The 19,505-nt window shown below is 38.2% G+C and overlaps 1 protein-coding gene across 5 annotated transcripts in view; it reads right to left on the bottom strand.

The window, feature by feature from the left end:
- scn8ab (sodium channel, voltage gated, type VIII, alpha subunit b) overlaps positions 1-19,505 on the bottom strand; it is a 54,631-nt gene that overhangs the window by 31,689 nt on the left and 3,437 nt on the right. For 2 of the 5 annotated variants that reach the window (XM_081607233.1, XM_081607235.1), the window contains exons 2-6: positions 17,023-17,360; positions 4,054-4,171; positions 2,835-2,925; positions 2,618-2,746; positions 450-541 (exon numbers count right to left, since the gene is read on the bottom strand). In XM_081607233.1, coding sequence (XP_081463359.1) covers positions 450-541; positions 2,618-2,746; positions 2,835-2,925; positions 4,054-4,171; positions 17,023-17,304 — 712 coding nt within the window. In that variant the 5' untranslated portion in view covers positions 17,305-17,360. Of the gene's footprint in view, positions 1-93; positions 186-449; positions 542-2,617; positions 2,747-2,834; positions 2,926-4,053; positions 4,172-17,022; positions 17,361-19,505 lie in introns of those variants that run through there. The other 3 variants (XM_081607232.1, XM_081607234.1, XM_017304841.2) reach the window with 2 other exon arrangements.

Raw genomic sequence — 19,505 nt, 5'->3', positions numbered from 1 at the left:
CACATTTTTGATTGCAAAGAAAAAAAAAAGGAGATACACAAAGAAAAACATCTAATTTTAGGATCAGCCTTAGTGTTTAAATGGGAGTCTCACCTGGAATGACAGAAATAGTTTTCAATGCTCGGAGAACCCTGAACGTTCTCAGCGCCGAGACATTCCCAAGGTCCACAAACTCTGTTATATATCTGCAACAAGGTAGGATGACACACAGAACAGAACCCTATGATACACAACACACACGATAACAACACACACGAATGATTGTGCAAGAACATGACACCAGCACCACCACCGAAGACCGGGAGGGGACACAGAGGCTGAACACCTGTCCGCCCAGTGAGAGGAGGACGGAGGAGGAAGAGGACGAGGAAGAGGAGGGAGTGAAACACAACCACGACTAACATGAAGCCCCGTGGGTCGCCCTCCCGCAAGACAAACACCTGCCTTACCTGGAATAACTGAAATAGTTTTCAAAGCCCTCAGAACCCTGAACGTACGCAGAGCTGACACATTGCCTAGGTTTACAAACTCTGTTATATACCTGCAAGGTGGATCAGATACAGTCACTCAGGAGTTATCCAGGTTAGAGGAAGAGGAAAAAAGTTGCAAAATATTTTAGTAAGCATGGCTAACGTGACGGGACTGAATGCCCTGGAAAAAAGTAATTTCATTTAATCTAATCTAATTTAATTCATAAGGTCATCCAATCAGTCGAAACTACAATAGGTTGGTTTGTGTGAAGTGGCATTTTGAGAAGTACTTATGAGTCGTCAGGGTTTTTTTCTTGAGGTGGAAAACATATTTCATGTTAGGAAAACAGGAAGGAAATTTGATGATAGCTTCTCAGAGCAGAGCATCAGGCCGATAAAACGACTGAAATACAGAGATTATATGTTTTTTTTTTTGTTTTTTTAGAGAGAAAGGTGTGATTATGCAAGAACTTAAAAACAGTGTTAATGTTTACACCGCTGCTATACTGTAGGTACAACACTGACTCACTCTACTACTCCACACAACCCCTCTGCAAAGGTTTACCCCACCAGCTAGAAAATCCCCAGATATACAGAAAAATATAAGTATTAAACTTAAAAAGCTAAGGGGGGATTTAACCAGGCTAAAAACATTTTTTTTATTTTAAAAAAAGCTTCAACTGCAATATGATGAGAACATAAGCAAATTAATATTTATGATTTATGCTCCTTAACTTATGGAAGAATTTGACAATTTCTCATCACTTAAGTCGACTAAATTCTCTTTTATCTACAGTTTATTCTAGTTATTTCTCTGTTTTGATATTAAACTGCAATAACAATGCAATATTCAAAGATTTATTTTGAATTAATCAAAGAATACTCAAAATATACAGTGTCATGATAAAGTGTTTGCTTTTTTTGTCACACTTAAATGTCCCATCAAACAAATTTTTATGTCAGACAAGTATAATCAAAGTAAATAAAAAAAAAAACACTTTTCAATTTTTTTTCAAATGTATCCAAACCCAACACTAACTGGAAGTATATTGCCCATCTCCTCTTGAATTAACTCTAATTTACGCATTTTTACCCGACATCATTTAAACAGAACATTTTTGGCAACATGAAATGGGTTACAAAATCTAAAAAAAATAACAAATTCTGCCCCAATTTGAAGAAAATCAAGAACAGATACGAAACAAAAATCCTTTTAAAAGTTTTTAGTCCAATGAACCACAAGTGGAGGAAGCATGGAGAAGTGGCCAGGATGCTAAAACGACTCCAACAGCACATCAACAACTAGAACCTGGAGAATCACCTGAAGCAATGCAGACCTCGCATGCCTCAGTTACTGTTTATGATTCAAAATAAGAAAGAAAAAAACAGCTTGATTTCTAAGGCCAAAACCAACGGCGACCAAAAAGAGAAGACACAGACCCACCACACATTTACCAAAAAAACATTTTGATGAGCCTCAAGACTTGAACTGACAAGACAAAAATCAAACTCTTTGGATCAGTCACACACTAACGAGGCATTTCGGAAAAAAAAATAACCTGCCAGGGTGTTAAAGCCTCTTATCAGGCTCAGAGGGCAATTACTTTTCCATACAGTGCCAGTGTGGTTTGGATAATGTTCATTGAAACAAATCATATTTTAAAAACTTCATTTGGTGTTTATTTCTGCAGTGACAGAATATGAAAACACCTAAGAGGTATTAATACTTTTGCAAGACACTGTGTATTTTAAGTTAAGGTATATAGGTATTATTAATAATACACCTTCTCTCTAAGTCTTTTTGATATGCCTTTGGCTTTATATTGTGACTTTACAAGAGCAGTTATCCACTAATGCTGCAAAAGAGACAACAGGATCCTGGGATGCACAGCCGCAGCTGCTCATGTTTGAAGCTACACTTTAAATATACAAGTAATAAAAGTACAAGAAATGTTTTCACTGCTATTTTTAGTAGATCTGCTGAAATTTTATCACTAAGGCGGATCACGAATAATTTACACGTTGCGTTTATGTGCTTGTTTATGCAACTAATGAGTTTTCTTGTAATGTTACCTTAAATCTTTTTAATACACAACTACACCTCTTTTTATGTAAATAAGACAAGTATCACATAAACATATACTTACGCCATTGAAATGACCATGAAGTCCAGCCAGTTCCATGGATCTCTGAGAAACGTGAAGCCGTCGATGGCAAAACCTCGGGCAACGATTTTTGTGAGCGACTCGAATGTGTAGATACCCGTGAAGGTATACCTGTGAGAGAAAGTCCAGTGGAGAGTGAGGAGCAGCGACAGGATGCAGATCTGCAAGTAATTTGGGGCAAAGTATACTGTATACTTACTCTACTTGTTTGGACCACTCTGGCGGGTCACTAAATGTCATGAATATACAGTTGGTCAAAATGGTACACATGATGATCATGCTGAATAACGTGGAGGCACAAATGTTAAGGAAAACCTTGAACAGTGCGCACATAAAACAGCAAGATGTGTTCAATCTTTTTGGAAGGTAGGAAGAAAGACGGTAATGTGATTTAGAAAAACAAGAAAATTATTATTATTAGTTAACTTGTACATCTTAAAGTAAAGACGACACAATGTAAGTTCTTCCTAAGAGGAAATGTGAATTAACAAAGAGAAATAACAAATTTAAGTCACAGCAAAATATGAATAGATGTTTCATTATTAAGAAAGAAAAGGAGTCACATCAATAAAAGCTACCGTCTTCTAATTGAGGAATACGTTGCAGGTGATCATTTTACACAAATAAACCTTTAATATATTGGATTTGTTGAGCGTTGTGCAGTTGAATATGTGGGAATCAATCCAACTAATTTCCTTTTGAGCTTTAAGAGGCTCAGTTATCTAATGAACACAAATCTACATAAGAGTGGAAAAACATTCCTCATCAGTAAAGGCGGACTTCTGTTCAAAAGGCAGGAATAGCTGAGAAATATTTCTGTTTTTCATGGAAAATGACATGAAATCCTGTCAGTGTTAGAAATTCAGAGTGCCATGGAAATTATACAGTTCCATTAGTTCCTTATACTTTAACGCTTAATTACAAAACATATTTTCTCTGAAATTACAACCCAGCAGATCTCAAACATTTTAGGTGTAGATTCTTCAAGGTAATTGATGGATTTTCTGCAGCATCTCAAACAAGACAGATTATGTTGAATAGCAGCTTAAACGACGCGCATTTGTTGAGGCAAAAAAATTACAGCATCCCTGAAACGATGACCTAACATAATTTTTATTACTAACTGTACATACTCATAAAACTTTGACAATTGCATTTGAGTTAGCCACTTAAATAATTTTGTGAGACGGTGATAAAAGACGCCGATGACGAAAACGATCGGTTTCAATGATCGATTGCGACTTTAATTGATTAATCAGACAACAAAGTCTGAAGTTTAACATTAAATGACGGTCAAGTTGAAACTCCTGAGCAAAACATTTCACAAAAAACGTCTCAAAGCCTCAGATTATGTTGCTCCTTCAATTTCTTTTTTTATTTGGTTCGAGCACACGACATCAGTAACTTGAAAGGATATGAATGTATCAAAATCTTTATAGCTATTCGCCTAAATGGATTAAAAGGGCTTATGATGTACAAGGAGGGTGTGGCACTGAAGCGGAAGATTGTTTTCCCCTTGTTTAGGACTATAAATGTCTGTGGAGAGAAGAGAGAAAGAGAAGAGATGAAAGTTAGTCAAATATTTGATCCATGTCCTGAAAAACTTTCTGACGTCTCGCTTTAAACCAGGAAATTATTCATGACTTAGGGGACTTTTGTCATAGAGCTAAGCTTAGTAATATCACTGCCATGTTATACACAAGACTAAACATCATATGAAAATTATTGTATATATGTCCCACTCAAATGATCATCAAACTCATTTTAAGTCAAACAATGGTATGGTGATTAAGTAGGAAAAGCAGTTTTCTTACTTATTTTTTATGAAGCTTTTTATCATTATTATCATTATCGTTATCGTTGTCGTTGTTGTTATTATTATTATTGTTTGCATCCTTATGCAATTGTTCCTTTTTAATATCAATATTGTCTAGTTGTGGGAGCGATGTCTTCCTTGTTTCTATACCCATTTTATTTTTCCCATTTCTCAACAAACTGGCCCTTTTGCAATCTCAGTTCAGATGAGAGTTTTTCCATCAAGGAAATCTAATTCCTCAAGGCACAGCCACTGCTCCAATGTTGGAGGTTCCTCTTCATCCCATAATCATGTGATGACTTTTTTTACTTTTTTTTTTTTTGTACCAAGTATTTCTTGTTTTTTTGTAGTATGCCATGTATAAAGCATCCCAAATAGTGTCTTAGATGTCCTTATATTTGCTTTATCCCAGTATTCTGTTATTTTTTGACATGACTCCAAAAGCAGTTTTCTGATGGTGATTTCAAAAATTAAAGGAAACAAAGCAACCCAATTTATCATGGCCGATTGTGAAAATCTAAACCAAAGAAAGGTTTTGTCCTCCTTTGGGAACTCGCATTTTACATCGCTGTGCACAAATTTTGGCTCACTTTTCTTTGAAAAATACTTTGTATTCAACCAGATTGAAGTACTTTGGAGCATGATAGACCAGTTTAGTTCACACTGCTGCATCCTGATTTATTGTCTTTAGATGTTCCTGACCACGACACCGAAAAGGAGGTAAGTGAACAAAACATGCCACCACTAAATCATATCATTAACACTAACAAGGTCTTCCACATTTAACCATTTATAAATAATTTCAACCTGTTTATGTTTTTTTTTTTTTTTGACTGATACTTCAGAACCACTTATAGTAAGGAAAATGCATTCAAAATGAGAGCAGGCTTTAACTGGTCCGTCTGAAGAGTCTCTTTTTTACGCCAATCAGAGATGTCCTTCTGCATGACCCCTCTGCCCTTGAGCGAAAGGTCACAAACTGGTTTCTGGAAGAGACCAGTTTGTGATTCTACCAATTACAGCGAGTCGTCCAAGTCCTAAAGCAGCTGAGCAGACCATCACACCACCACCGCCAACATGGACTGTCAGAACGATTATCTTTTTTTTTTTTTAAATAAATGCTAGATTAGTATCTGACGTTGTCAAATGCATTTTCACTTTCATCTTTTTAGTTAACATAGCATTTTATAAAAAGTCTACGGGAACATCCAGACGTTTTGGGGAACGTGAGATAAGACGTTTTCTTTTTCCTCTTCATAAATGAAATTATCAATTGAAAAGAGCTAATATTTACTCACTGTCACACAGAAGAATAAACTGAGAACATCTGCATATAAATACATTTCCACAGCACTGTGGAGGTAGCAAAGAAGTAACACTTTCCCTCATTGACATCACTTCCTCTGTCAGAGGCTGTCAAAGAGCGCCCCGTCAGTCCCAGCAGGACCTTCACTGTGACAGAAGCAGCGAGCGATCCTAAAGACAGGCAGAGAGCCACACAGAGAGCTTCTCTGTGGCCGAACGGCTCCCTTCACGTCGGGTTTAAAGCTCTTACTGGAAAGGGAACAGCAAATGCTGCCATCGATCAGGGAAGATCTGCTGACTCGGAGCTCGCTCGCTCGCAGTAACCGCTCCCTGCCCATAAACAGCGCTGGGCCGAGTGCGAGGGGTGAGGCAGCAGCCTCTGTTTGTTTCTGTGTACTCATGTGTGGGGTCTGCAGAGGCCTGTGCCAAAGTCTTGGACAAAAGGCACGTGAGGTCAGCGTTACGGACACGAGCATCATTTACAAACAGACGGCTGAGGTGTCACACGTTACATCCAGGCATCCCAGCTCAGAGCTGCTTTCGCTGGCGGCCAGTTGTTTTGGTGAACCGTGGATATTTGGATGAGGAGGTTATTCTTCGTTTAAAGTAACTCAGAACACAACTGCAGTGATGCACAGATGTTAAATTATGTATTTGTGATAAGAAGGAGGAGGACATTTACCTCGAAATCTAATTGTTATATGACTGAAGTTAAGCTCGGTATTTTTCAGTCAGATCTGTTTCACTGTGAGACAATTAACAGAGAGCTGGTTGAAGTCGACATGACTATGGTCATTTAGTTATGCCTTGGAAATATAAATGAAGTTTTTCACATTTTGTCATGTTAAAACCACAAACTTAAACCATAAATGCCATAAAAAGAAAGCTGGAAACATGACATGACATGGTCTTTTTTTATGTTTTACAAATAAAATATCTGTGCATTTATTTAGCCCCACTGTGCGAATCTTTCCTTGCATCCCCATGTGCGGTGTCAGTTTTCTGCGAAATACAGCGTTCTGACCACACATGACCCGTCCCAAACTGTAGATGTGATTTCAAATGGCTTTTTCTCAACAGACAGGGATGGACAATATGGATCTGAAATTTCATTCTGGCATTTTGTTTGAGTTTTCTGCAATATATCTATCAATTCATGACGTCAGAGAAACTATTGTTCATTTAAGGATCCCTAAAATTAAACAGGCTGCCACTTACATTAGGTAGTAAAACTAGCACTAGTCAATACAAAGTAATTACATACAGTTACCCAGTTGTACTGATATTAACTTGTATTGGTGCTAAGCAGAGGGGCAAAGAGCTGAAACAGGAAGAACTTACAAACTCTGCCATGTTGACACCTTTAGCGTTATGCAAACATCATCATTTTGAGTTTAATTCTTTTCATAATAAATCACAATTTGTATCACAATGGTCAAATTTCAGAGTGCACAACAAATACAACACTGGAAATCATGCAGTTTTTGAATTTTCCCTCCGCTGTACAACAACACGACACTAAGTGTTGGTCTGTCACATAAGCTCCCAATAAAAAGCTTTGAAATTTGTACTTGTCGTGTGAGAAAACAACAACACCGCTCCTGACCTTCCAGTGGAAAATATTATACTAAAAGTAACCACAAACACAGAAAGTATAGGGCCAACACTGTAGAGAAGGAAGGAGGAAACAGAGAGGTTGTGTTTCATCATGTGTTTTCGTCATCTGGAGTCAAAGTCACACGAACAGGAAACCAAGGGACCTGAAGTCGTCTTTTCTCTCAGAGGTCAAAGGAAGTGCTTTGCTGACCGGGTCAATACGATACGAGGAAGGAGGTGGTAATGTCTCATTAGGAGTTAACGTGTCCAGCATCACTAACTGTGATTTGATTCACTTAATTGTTGCCCTGCCTGTAGATGTGGGTTATTTTAAGCAGGTTAGTCTGTTCTTGCAACCAAATCCGTACTTGTGACGCTCAGCACATATCTGCCTTTTGTGAATAACATTTCATCCCTTTACTCCCATTTTTATGAGTGCTTAAAAGAAATTAGCCTCTGTGTCATCATATCACATTTATATTCCACGGGAACAGGACGTTGTACATTACAAACGTAAGAATCACAGATAATCTTTTTTTTTTTTTAAAGTACAAATAAAAACATAGGCATGTTGTTACTCAACTGATTTAATGTATCCAAATTATAGGGGTGGAATATTTAAAAATTTTTTAATTGAGAGGTGCTTCATAGCATTAATTTAGAATTTGATACTCATTTGTACAGGAGTATTGATAATTGAGGAAAATACTATATGGGCCATTTACTATCTTAAAAGAGGGCTAGGGCTACATAGGATCCAAATAAACATGAAGGAATCACACATGGAAAAAAAGTAGCCAGAATGAGCAGTGATTGGAATAATCTAGATGACTAAATGCCTCCTTATAAGCAGCAATGATCAGTAATCTAATCCCTGAGAAGGCCTGAATGTCACGGCATAAATATACTATTGATTCCTGAAATAATGCTCAGATCAAATAATCACTTAGGATGGAGAAATAGATTTTTCAGACTGTATTTTCCAAAATCAGAACTACTATTTCAGGCAAAAAGATAAATAAGTATTTCATGTGAGGGATTTTGCCTTTTAAATGCAGCTTACGGGTTGCATTAAGTTACAGTAGATACACATTCCTTTCAAACTAGTTTCTGCTAGTTTCTGACAAACTATCTTAAGTCAGAGTTTTGACTTGTAAAGATGCAAGTAGCCTGGAGTTTGATATCAGAAATAGTCAAAGTACAATTTGCAAGTATAAAGTAATTCTCAACAGAGTATTTGGGAAAATTTCTCCTTCAACTTGCATTGTAGTTAGTGACACTAATTTTTCAACTTGCAGCTTGAACACAGAATAAACTGTTAATAATAAATAGACACAAAACCCACTGGACCAGGCCCCAGTCTATAGTTCGCCATATTATATGCAGAACAATTAAAATAACATGCACAAGCAAGAACCAGAAGGGGGCTGGCAGAGGCAGGACATCAGCAACGAGAACCGAATAGAGAGAGATTCAGGGGGTGAGTGATGCAGAGCAGAAAACCAAAGAGCTGCAGAGAAGAGAAAGCCACACCTGGGATAAATGGGCAGATGTAGGGAGGAGGAGGAGGAGGAGGAGGAGGAGGAGGAGGAGGAGGAGGAGGAGGAGGAGGAGGAGGAGGAGGAGGAGGAGGAGGAGGAGGAGGAGGAGGAGGAGGAGGAGGAGGAGGAGGAGGAGGAGGAGGAGGAAGTATGCAGCAGAGAAACTAAGGAAGGGGAGGTGGGAAAGACAGACAAAAACAAAGATTAAGATTTAAGCTGGAAAACAACAGGGAGGAAGTCATGGAAAGGGAATGCACTACTTCTTAAAGCAAAGAGCAGTTTTAGCGTTCTGAGTCAAAAACCAGAACACACAGCTGAGTTCTTTGGTTTAAGTTTCTCTGTGATTTATTAATCAAATATTTGCAAGCACATCTACTTAAAAAAAAAAATCAGTTGGTTAAATTAAAAAGAGGTACAAGCAAGATAACATGAAGGGAAAACTCCCTCCAATTTGCAATTTAACGTATCTGTTGTAAATAAATTCATACCGAGGCCTGATGAGGGTAAATTTTGCATCTGATAGGGATAGAAATGAAAGAATCCCCAATAAATTCTTTAAGAGGTCATTTTTGAGTTATCTTACTTTTTTCTTTTCCAGTGTTCATGTTTTTATATCTTATCTTGTAAAGCATTTTGTAGCTCCTGTTAATTAACAGTTGTAACTAAAGAAAGTTCATTTTTAATTTTTATGATGATTATTGTTGTTGCTGTCATTGTTGTTTGAAATTACAGTTGTGTTTTCCGTGTCTAAGCCTTTATGTCCCTCATGTGAGTAAATCTAATTTCAACAGCCTGCCTGCTTCAGCTAGCTAAGATCTGAATCAATGTTTTAGGATAAAATATGCACCACTTGTTACAATATAAATGTATGAGGTGACAGATTAAAACTTTTCCTCATTACTTCACGTCTTTAGCGGTAAAAAAAAAATCTATATTATTTGTGAGATTTTCTGACCTCAGCAGCCCTCAGAAGTTTTGCACAAATATTTATTTTTGCTTCCTTGACTTTTGTAGGATCAAATTAAAATGGTTGATTGTCTTTATACTGTTTCGGTGCGTTTCAATGCGTCTTAAAATGCTTATTGCTCAATAGTGGTTTTTATCATCTGGCTAACCACAGAGGGCATCATTTCATCAGAAAGCTACACAAGCACTTACAAAAGGAAAAAGTAATAATTTGTGACCCAAAAAAGTTTTCTATTGCTTGTATCTCCAGTGAATTTGGCCCCGTTTTGTTACGGGATAAAGTAAAGGATTATTTCACAGAGGAATCTGGAATGCTTTTGTTTATCTCTAACTCAAAATACAAAAAATTGGTCAGACCTCAAATTAGATTATTCAGGGTTCTTGAAAACATAGTTCATATTCACAGGACCTTTATTTTATTTGTAAAAGCAAAACGATAGTATGTTTGATGCTTTTTCAACATGAAGATAATTTTAACATAAAAAACTGGAATTTAAATACATATCAAACCTGGATTAATTGACATACATTGGTCACAAAATAGTAAAAATGACTTAGAATCAATTGTGAAACCTTTATTTAAAAAGAAATATATATGGGTGTCGGGTACAGATTTCCCAGGTTAGCACTCATTTATATTATTGCTAATAACAATAATATAAAGCACTGCAAATTGTTTTGTAAAATGTTCATAACTAACCAAAGCAGCTGCAGGTAATGTCACAATAACAACTGAAGGACTGGAAACTGATGAATTAATAAGCTGCAAATAAACAAAAAACCTGCAAAAACAACAACAACTGCAAAAGTAATTATATATATATATAAAAAAAAACAAAAATAAATTCCTGGCTTTCTCCAACTTTCTTTCTTCCTCCAGCCTGCATCGCAGTGACAGCACTCAACCACCCCGCTCCTCCCACCCCCATCCACTTTTTCACTCAGCCGAGTACAGGAGGATGCTGTGTCATCAGAGACTGAGGACTCAGACGGAGCACTAAAGCCCGGCCCTCGGTCTAATTTACTACGCCCTGATAGAAAGAACGCCAGAGACGAGGCGGCAGAGAGGAGAGGGGAAAAAGCATAATAATGAACGGTGGTGGACTCCAAGAGAGAGCAGGAGGAACATAATGTAATGCTGTGTGGAGCGAGTCTCGGTTGCTGCTGCCGCGAGCTCACCTTGCGCGCCCTCTAGCAGCTGCTGCCGAGCACAAACCCGTGCAGGAATTACTGCTCTGCTGCACACTGCTGATACAACCGTCACAGCAGCAGTGGAAAAACTAGGCTTCGGGGGGTAAAAAAAAAAACTGGGGTTTAGTGTTGCTGCGCATACAGGCGGCGTCCGTCTGCGCACAGGGACACACGTGTACATGTCCTCCGTCCATCACGTCCTGCTCTGCCTTCCTTTAACATTGCCTTGTCACATCAGACATTCGGAAAGCCCAGGCAGTATTCTCCCCGTCACAGGGGAAAACAAGAACTGCAACTCTGCATTTCTCTTCCTCGCCACTGCCTCTTCTTCCTCTCTTTTATACATGAGTGCTGTGATCAGGTTTCCTGCAGCAACACTAACACACAAACACACACACACACACACACACACTTAGACTCATTGACATACAGAGCAATGTGGAGCGATTGGACGGATGAGCGTCGGTCAAGCAGAGGAGACAGACAGCCTTGAAAGGTGAGGGCAGAGACAGGGGGGGAGCAGTGGACCCTAACTTGTTACATACTCGGAAAGACTTCCTCACAGAGGGAATAAAGGTCAAATATCGGTGGATTAGACATAGTGCTGCTTCAAATTATATAAATATGGTGGGCGTCTGTACAATAAAGAACCTGAATGCACAGAAAAGCCACTGATGTAGTAAAACAGGCCCATCTGCAACTATAAGCAGCACTGGTTAAGCTGTGCACAAAAGCCTTAAAACAGATGGTTGTCATGGAGACTTTATATGGCACCCTTTGCTGCAGCTCTCTGAAAGTGAGCTTTGGAGATATTATTTATCTCACTCCCTTTCAGTCCTCCTCCTTGTGCATGGTGGTAAGCTAAACCTGGATCTCCGTCCGGCCTTGGTCGTCCTCTTAAAACATTTTCATGACCAATCGGACTGCAGAAATTCCTTGAAGCTATTTCAAGACAGAGACATTTTAAGGCATGTCTGCTCCTCTTTCCCATTTTGAAGAGCAGCTTAGCGTTTTCCCCTCGTTGCATCGTCTCAGAGTGAGCGCACTTTATAAATGTTACAAAGTTATTCATTAAATGTCAACAGTGCTTTACATGAGAAGGTAAATAGAAAGAATGGATTAAAATCTGTTCAGAAGTGGTGTTTGACCTAAATGTCCTGCTCTTTGTCTTTACAAGCAACATTTTTACATTTTAAAGGACACCAATCAAATTGTTAATGAGATTTAACTGTAAACAAAAAAACAAAAAAAAAGGAGGGGGGAAATTATTTTTGACAGTTAGTTTTGGCAAAGACACAATCTATAACATGCTTTATTGCAGTAGGTTCTGCAGAATTACACTAGCAAAATTTGCAATTACAATATTACTGAAGAATAAATAATAAATACAGTTTCAGTTATAATTAACCCTCATCTCGCTCTTTGCACACATCTAAACATTCCCATCACTCCATGAGTTTGTGGGTGAGAGTCCACACAGCCTTCCAAATACTTCCCATTAGAAATATACTGAAACTGGCCAATTGACCTGAAATACATGTCATATGTTGGTCGGCAGTTAATTCAAAAATAACAAAGAAATCAAAACAAATATGTTTAATAGTTATGTTTTGTGTAATCAATTGGAAGAAAACAGCAAATAAGCACTGAACACATGAAAAAACAATTATTTGCAAAGGCAAAGATGAGTAAAGGTAAGGAACCTCCTTGATCAGTGTTTTACCAAGGTATTTCAAAAGAAGCGTCTCATGATGGTTAATAGCAAAGTGCTCATTTTTGGGCTGGTTACAGGTCCGTTTCCAAACTTCCGAGTGCTCCAGAGACCATATTCTAATATTCACCAAATGATCCTCCCAAGATGTTGGACTAAGTAGTCAAAAGAAGAGTAAAGAGCCAAGGACCATTCAGCAGCAGCTTCAGACAGACCTGGAGTTAGTTGACAACAATAAGCAACGTACAACCGTAACTGGCTTCATCTAAACTCACTCTACAAGACTCCTCTGCTTAAGAAAAACTATGTTGAACGAAGCTTGTTTCAGATTTGTGCAGAAAATTTGGAGAGTCAGTGAATCCTTGGAGTGCAGTGTGATACATAAGACCGAAACTGAAAATCTCAATGTCATTGTCTTTATCATGTCTGGAGAATCGGCATGCAAATAACCTCCCAAGTCGAGGCTGTTTTGTAGCTGGGAGACGTTTTTCAGAGTTTGGTACCAGTGGAATGCATGAAGAAATGAACCAGGGAACAACAATGGACCAAAATATAGTTTCTCCATACCAGAAACTTTATGAGGCTGCTGCTGACAAAAAAATACTTCCTGTAATTCAATACATATTTCTTATGCCATTTAACTTTATTACACACAATGTAAACTGTGGTCTGATGTTTTTTGATTTCTGAATTTATGTCAATTACTTAGATTGCTGCTAACATCTGCTGCCAGTTTCATGTTAATGACCTCGTTACAAAATATGTTTATTGAGTTAAATTCTTATTTCACAGGTGGAAAATAAGATGCATGGCTCTGGTAAGATAAAAACTTGACAAATATTACATCCAATCAGTCTTTTATGATTGCGACATTACACATATTGAAATTGTGCAATTTGACACACTGTGGATGCTATAAATAAAATCACCTGAAACAACAACGACAAGAGGGACTAAGTCTTGGATTTGCGATAGGAACTTTAAATCTCTAAAAAATGCATTCATAGTTGGCTGAAGTCAAGTATTTCTGTTAGTACAGAAATACAGAAACAGTATAAAGCAGTATTTCCCATAACAATGTTGTTTTAAGGCTTGTTTTAATGCACCAGCCTCTCACCACGCGTAACAGTCTGCTAACAAACAGCATCACAACAGAGAGACGGTGTTCCTAGATCAGCAAAGTAACTTTGCAGAGCAGAGAAATGAAAGCTAAGGAAGAATGCGCAGAGGATCAGGAAAAGTTTGGAGGGATATTAAAGGCCATAATGTAACCCTTCCTGTGGTAACCACCGACCTGGGACTGTGGATCAATAGATCACAAGAGGCACATGCCATTGATGGTTCCATCTACCTTGGGAGGGAGTGCTGCACTGTGCGATTGCCAGTCTTGCTGACTGGCCATCTTGCTTCTATAGAGCCCACAGATTGTCTTATACATTATCACTGCCCAAACACAGGAGACAGGAGAGTCCACACAGCTGCATGCCCCTGCACTTTTCTCTCCACTTCCTGTCCTGCCCTCCATCTTCTACTCTAACTTCTCTCGCTCGCTTCAACTGGTGCAGAGCTGCAGGAAGGACAGAGCTCAGACACGTCTCTGATAAATAAAAGATAACGAATTTGGCAATGGGCCGAAGGGGTTTGAGCCAACTTTTCCACATCAGGCTAATTCAAAACCTGATTGTCATTCTGTTTTTGTTTATGCCCCTTGTGAAAAAAAAATCACACTATGTTCAGAAATAGCGCTGATACTGCAGCAGTGCCAGAATCAAAATCTGCAGAAAATGACAGCACAGCTGTACGTATATATGCAAACGTAAAAAGAAATTAGGCCAGATTAGAAATGAAGTGTAGCTGTAACAAAGGTTTCCCCTGGATGCACTAATTTCAGCACTTTTACCTCTTCTCCTGACAAGCCGACAAAGCACTTACCATCTCAAAGTGTCTTATCCTGACCAAAACTGTTAGTCATTGGGGCTGATTTTATAGAAGGTCAAAGGCAGACCAGTCCTTCCCCTCTGCAATTTCATTGTCTTTCCCAGACATTAACAGATGCAGTGAATCAACACAACTGGACAAAACATAAGATCAGAATTGCTGTGCAAAAGAAACCCGCAGTTGCAGGAAAAATATCTCAACTTGCCCGTCTATAAAGGAAAGCTATATTTGTAAAGAAGAAGCATTTTATATTCTTGGTGAGCAAAATGCAGAGAATGAGCACCGCTTCCTACGATGACAGAGAATGTGTAGTGGAGTTAAAAGTATGTTTTACCTCAAAGATTTATTCTATCTTTAAATTTTGCTTTTTTTTAGCACCTTGTCAGACACAGTTAATCTTAACAAACACACAAAAATGGTAAACTGTTGATTTAAAAGGGGATAATCTGAGGAAATAGAGGAACAAGTGAGAAACAAGTCCATTCATATCCTTCAGAAAGGATATTAAGTCTATAAGTCTATATGGTTTTAAAAACCACGGTAAGAGTCATTATTCCCAAAACAGTAGACACATCCCAGGAGTGACTGGGCTAAACAAAATTACTCCAAGAGAGCATCAACAACTCATTCAGGAGGTCACAAAACAATCCAGAATATGTTCCAAAGCAAGGCAGACCTCAGTTAAGATACGTTTTCCTGATAAAGTAATAGGAAAGAGGCTGAGCAAACAGGACATCCAGTTCAAGGAGAAAACCACTGCTGACCCCCCTAAAAAAACACACACAAAGGACCGTCTCACATGTACTTAAACAAAACTTTGATTATCCAGAAGAACATTCTGAGAAGACAAAAGTGGGACTTCATTGAAACACATGGGAATTTACATCCATTGTAAAACAGGGCTGCACAATTATTGCATTGCACTGTATGCAATATGTTCATCAAAACGAATGACTTGAATGGCAATAAATGTTACTTAACCATTTAAATGCATTGTACTCAGGCTCTCCATACCTGTGCAGTATAAGTTAACATTTGTTCTTTAGTACATCATAAAAGTTTAAGAAGGTGAAAAGATGGTAAAGTGGTCAAGATATTAAGAAACCACAACTATGTAAAAAATAAAAAAATAAATCAACTGTTGTTAAGGTGGAAATAATATATTTTTGTTCCTGCACCTGGACAACATGTTAATTATCTGAGTAGCGTTTACTATAAACCCACAGCAGAAAGACATAAATGATGTTTGCTTATTTCTTTATATATCACAATCATGCTTGCTGCAAAAAATTATCAACATTATTTCATTTTGCAGGTTTTCCTAATAATGTGCAGCCGTGTTTCAAAAGAACATCATACAGACAGTGGAACATGGTGGTGGCAGTGTGATGATCTGGGAATACCGCGCCAAATCAGAGCTGCCTGATTGATTTGCTGCTATTGACGGTACCATGAATTATGGCCTTTGTCAGAAAAACTCCTAAAAGAAAATGTCAACACATAAATTCAGCCAGTGGTGTCTTCAGTCACCGGACTGAAGACACTCCTGAAACAAATGTGTGAATTATCTCATCATGCCCTCAACTTCTACAAAGTCTTGCATCTGAGTAACTAAACTGTTACCTAAAAGTTGCAGGAGCCCAACCCTTGAGGACTTGACTTTGATATCGGCGCCTTGAGCCCAAGCAGACTCAGGCTGTGCAGCAGGACGATGATCCAATGCACCACAGCTAGTCCAGGCTTATTGGAAAATGGTAACTGGCCTGAATTTCCATGGCGGCTTATCAAGTCCGAGGACTCCAAAACACTTTACACAATAATCAGTCATTCACACGCTGACGGTGGTAAGCTACACTGAAGCAACAGCTGTGGCTCGAAACAAAAAAAATGTAGGCCTAGCCAAAGTTCATACTTAAATCTGATTTATAAAGTTTGAATTTAAAATGGGTTTAGGGTTAGCCAGCAATTGCTTTTGGGTTTATGGGCCAGGCCGTTTTGAATAGTTTTTCTCCGTGGAGAAATAAAACGGTTATTTGAAAAATGTTTTTGGTATTTTTTCAGATTGGTCTCAGATTAAAATGCGTTTGATGAGCTGAAATATAAACACAATAAAAAATTTAAAAAAAACAAGTGAAGCATGAAATCCATTCAGCTGCTGTAAATAGTCAATTTAACCTGAAATACTTTGAAATATTATCTATAAGGTTGAAGAGAACATTTATCCAATAACTATTTGGCAGCATGATAGTGAAAGGTTCTGGAGAATAACATAAGTGTAAAGGAAAATAAGTCTGGTATTATGACAGTGCGTGTATTTTCTTACTTTCTGGTTCAAATAGAATGGATCCAAGTCCTCCAGGGGCGTTGCCGCCATTCCGTCAGGAATATCGCCGTAGATGAAGGGCAGGCTCTTGCCTGCCTCCAGGTCGCTGTTGGGCTTCGGCTCATTGTCGTCAGATGTGTCGCGGTGACTACTGTCCGATCTGGGCTTGGGAGGCTTCTTGTTTTTCTCTTCCTGAATGCGCTTCTCGATGTTAGCGAGAGACTCCGGGGTGAACTTCTTGAAGCTGTCAGGTCCTGGGGGTGCAAGAAGGGGTGCGGCCATGTTTTCATCCTGCAGCTATTTCCCTTTTATTTTTTTTCCATCCCCGACAACCAGCTCTGGGAAGAGAGAGGCAGAGTGATTAGAAGGAGGAAGAGCAAAAAAAATTTTACATTTTTAAAAATTAAGAAAAAAAGGCGTAGAACTTGAGTTTTTTTTAACTAAAAGTTTGAAGTAGAGATCAGAATCTGCCCATTTTTTTCATGATCATCTCTGATTATATATCAGCAGAAGAAATACTGGAATTTTTTTTTTTAGTACAGTCATAAAATGCATCAAAACTAAAAATTCTCAACTATTTTCAGTATGTACTTTGATGAAAAAGTTATTTTATTTGACTTTAAAAAAAAGAAATATATATATATATATATATATATATATATATAAAGGGTAGAGGCAAATGGTCTGATGCATAAATGGGAATAATTTTGTAATTCCTTTATTTTATTTTATTTTTTTATTCAAAACTGCAATCAGAGTTAGCTGACATCTCCTCCAGAAAACCAGAAATGCCTGATCGGTGAATTTTTAGCTTTGAGCATAGAAGTGGGTCAGAAACATCATGCCTTCTTGCACACAAGAGGATTATTGCAGAATAATTGAAGTTCTGACAATAATTTGTCAATAAACATTATTATCAGTTGTAACAACAACTTTTATCATATCTGCTTAATTTGTAAACCCATTATTGTGCATCTATTACAGACTTTACTTTGCTATTTTGCAAATTATTCCAAATGATACAATAGGAAAAACAATGTTTTTGTGCAGCTTCAGTTTATCCCTAGAGGTTTAGAGTAGTAGAAAAGGGGAATGGGCTGATTGAGCAAGCAAGCAACCTATAAAATTACCTTTTTTCTTTTTGAATGACCCTAATCAAGATCCTGATCCGGATGTTAATACTATCAAATGACAGAGATAAAAACCGCACAATTCCCTATAACTTATAAACTGCTAAACAGTGACGCAGAAGAAGAACAAATAATAACTTACAGGATGTGTTTAATATATGGAAATCTGACCTATTGCTAAAGCAGCAAAACTGTAACTATGGAAACAGAGTATCAGCTTTTATTTATGTAGCAATGTTTGAGTTTAGGGAACAGGACAGCTCTGAAACACTGAAAACATTTTAATACAGTAAAGCATTAAAGCAATAGAAACTTAATATGAAAAGAAAAATAAAACTTGTAACTAAAACAGCATTTTAACTCTTGGTGGTACCATCAAACGTGAATTTCACTCACCAGTCTGTTTGGGTTCTTGTGCTGCTTAATTGACTAAGCAGATTATAAGCACAAAATAAAAATAAAAAAAACACAGCAGTAAAGTCGGGTTGAAAACAAATTTTAAAAAGAATCTAGAGGAACTCCACAAGCCGGAAAGCACCTGACAATCCTGTTTCATTAAAGACAAAAGGGAGAAGAAGTCCAGTTAAGGAGGCCAGACGGTGCAGCCTCCAAGAAGAATCTTTCCAGAAAGTTTACATGACCAGATCCTTCCAGGCGATCCCAAATAGGACACAAGAACTTGACCAGCATTGCATGTTGTGTGATTTTTAAAGTTTTAAAGACTTTGGCTTATGGCTGCACAGAAACACCTGCAAAAACTGCAGGCATCCCACAAATTTTAAATAATCAATAGGCAGCTGATGCAACTTTTACAGCATTTAGCGGCAGGAAAAAGAATGGAGAAAAAAAAGCAAAACGCTGTTCCAAACCAATATCATTTCAGCAAATTGCACCCAGCGCAGAGTTAAAGAAATGATGACAAACATTTTAAAAACCCATGCAGCCTTTTACTGCTTTCCAAGCAAAAAAGAAAAACTGTTTCACTGTCCTGTTCAGCAGCGTAGAAAGGAAAGTGGGGCTGTGTCCTCTGTGGCAATAGAGGCATCCGACTCAGGGCGCCACGCATCCAGAAACAGCTCCCTTTACTCTCCTCTGTGCGCTCAGGCGATCATCTGATGGGGTTTGAGCTCACGGGACATAACAGAGATCCAAGCCAGGTGGTCAAATCCAAGCAGGTCGTCCATCTGAGTCAAATGAGTTCCTCTTGAACTTCAATTTCCTTCTCCTGCGGTGTATTAATGCTGCCTGTTCTGTGATAGATCACATCCACATTAGTAACTACGTAGCAGCAAGGCAGGTTCGTGTCTCAAATCCAGAGCCGTCCCAAGGTTGTCCGAGGCCCTGAGTGGAATT

This window comes from Poecilia reticulata, chromosome 5 (assembly GCF_904066995.2).
Source record: "Poecilia reticulata chromosome 5, P_reticulata-male-v2, whole genome shotgun sequence".
In the NCBI taxonomy this organism is placed as follows: domain Eukaryota; kingdom Metazoa; phylum Chordata; class Actinopteri; order Cyprinodontiformes; family Poeciliidae; genus Poecilia; species Poecilia reticulata.
This window is presented reverse-complemented; position numbering and strand designations above follow the sequence as displayed.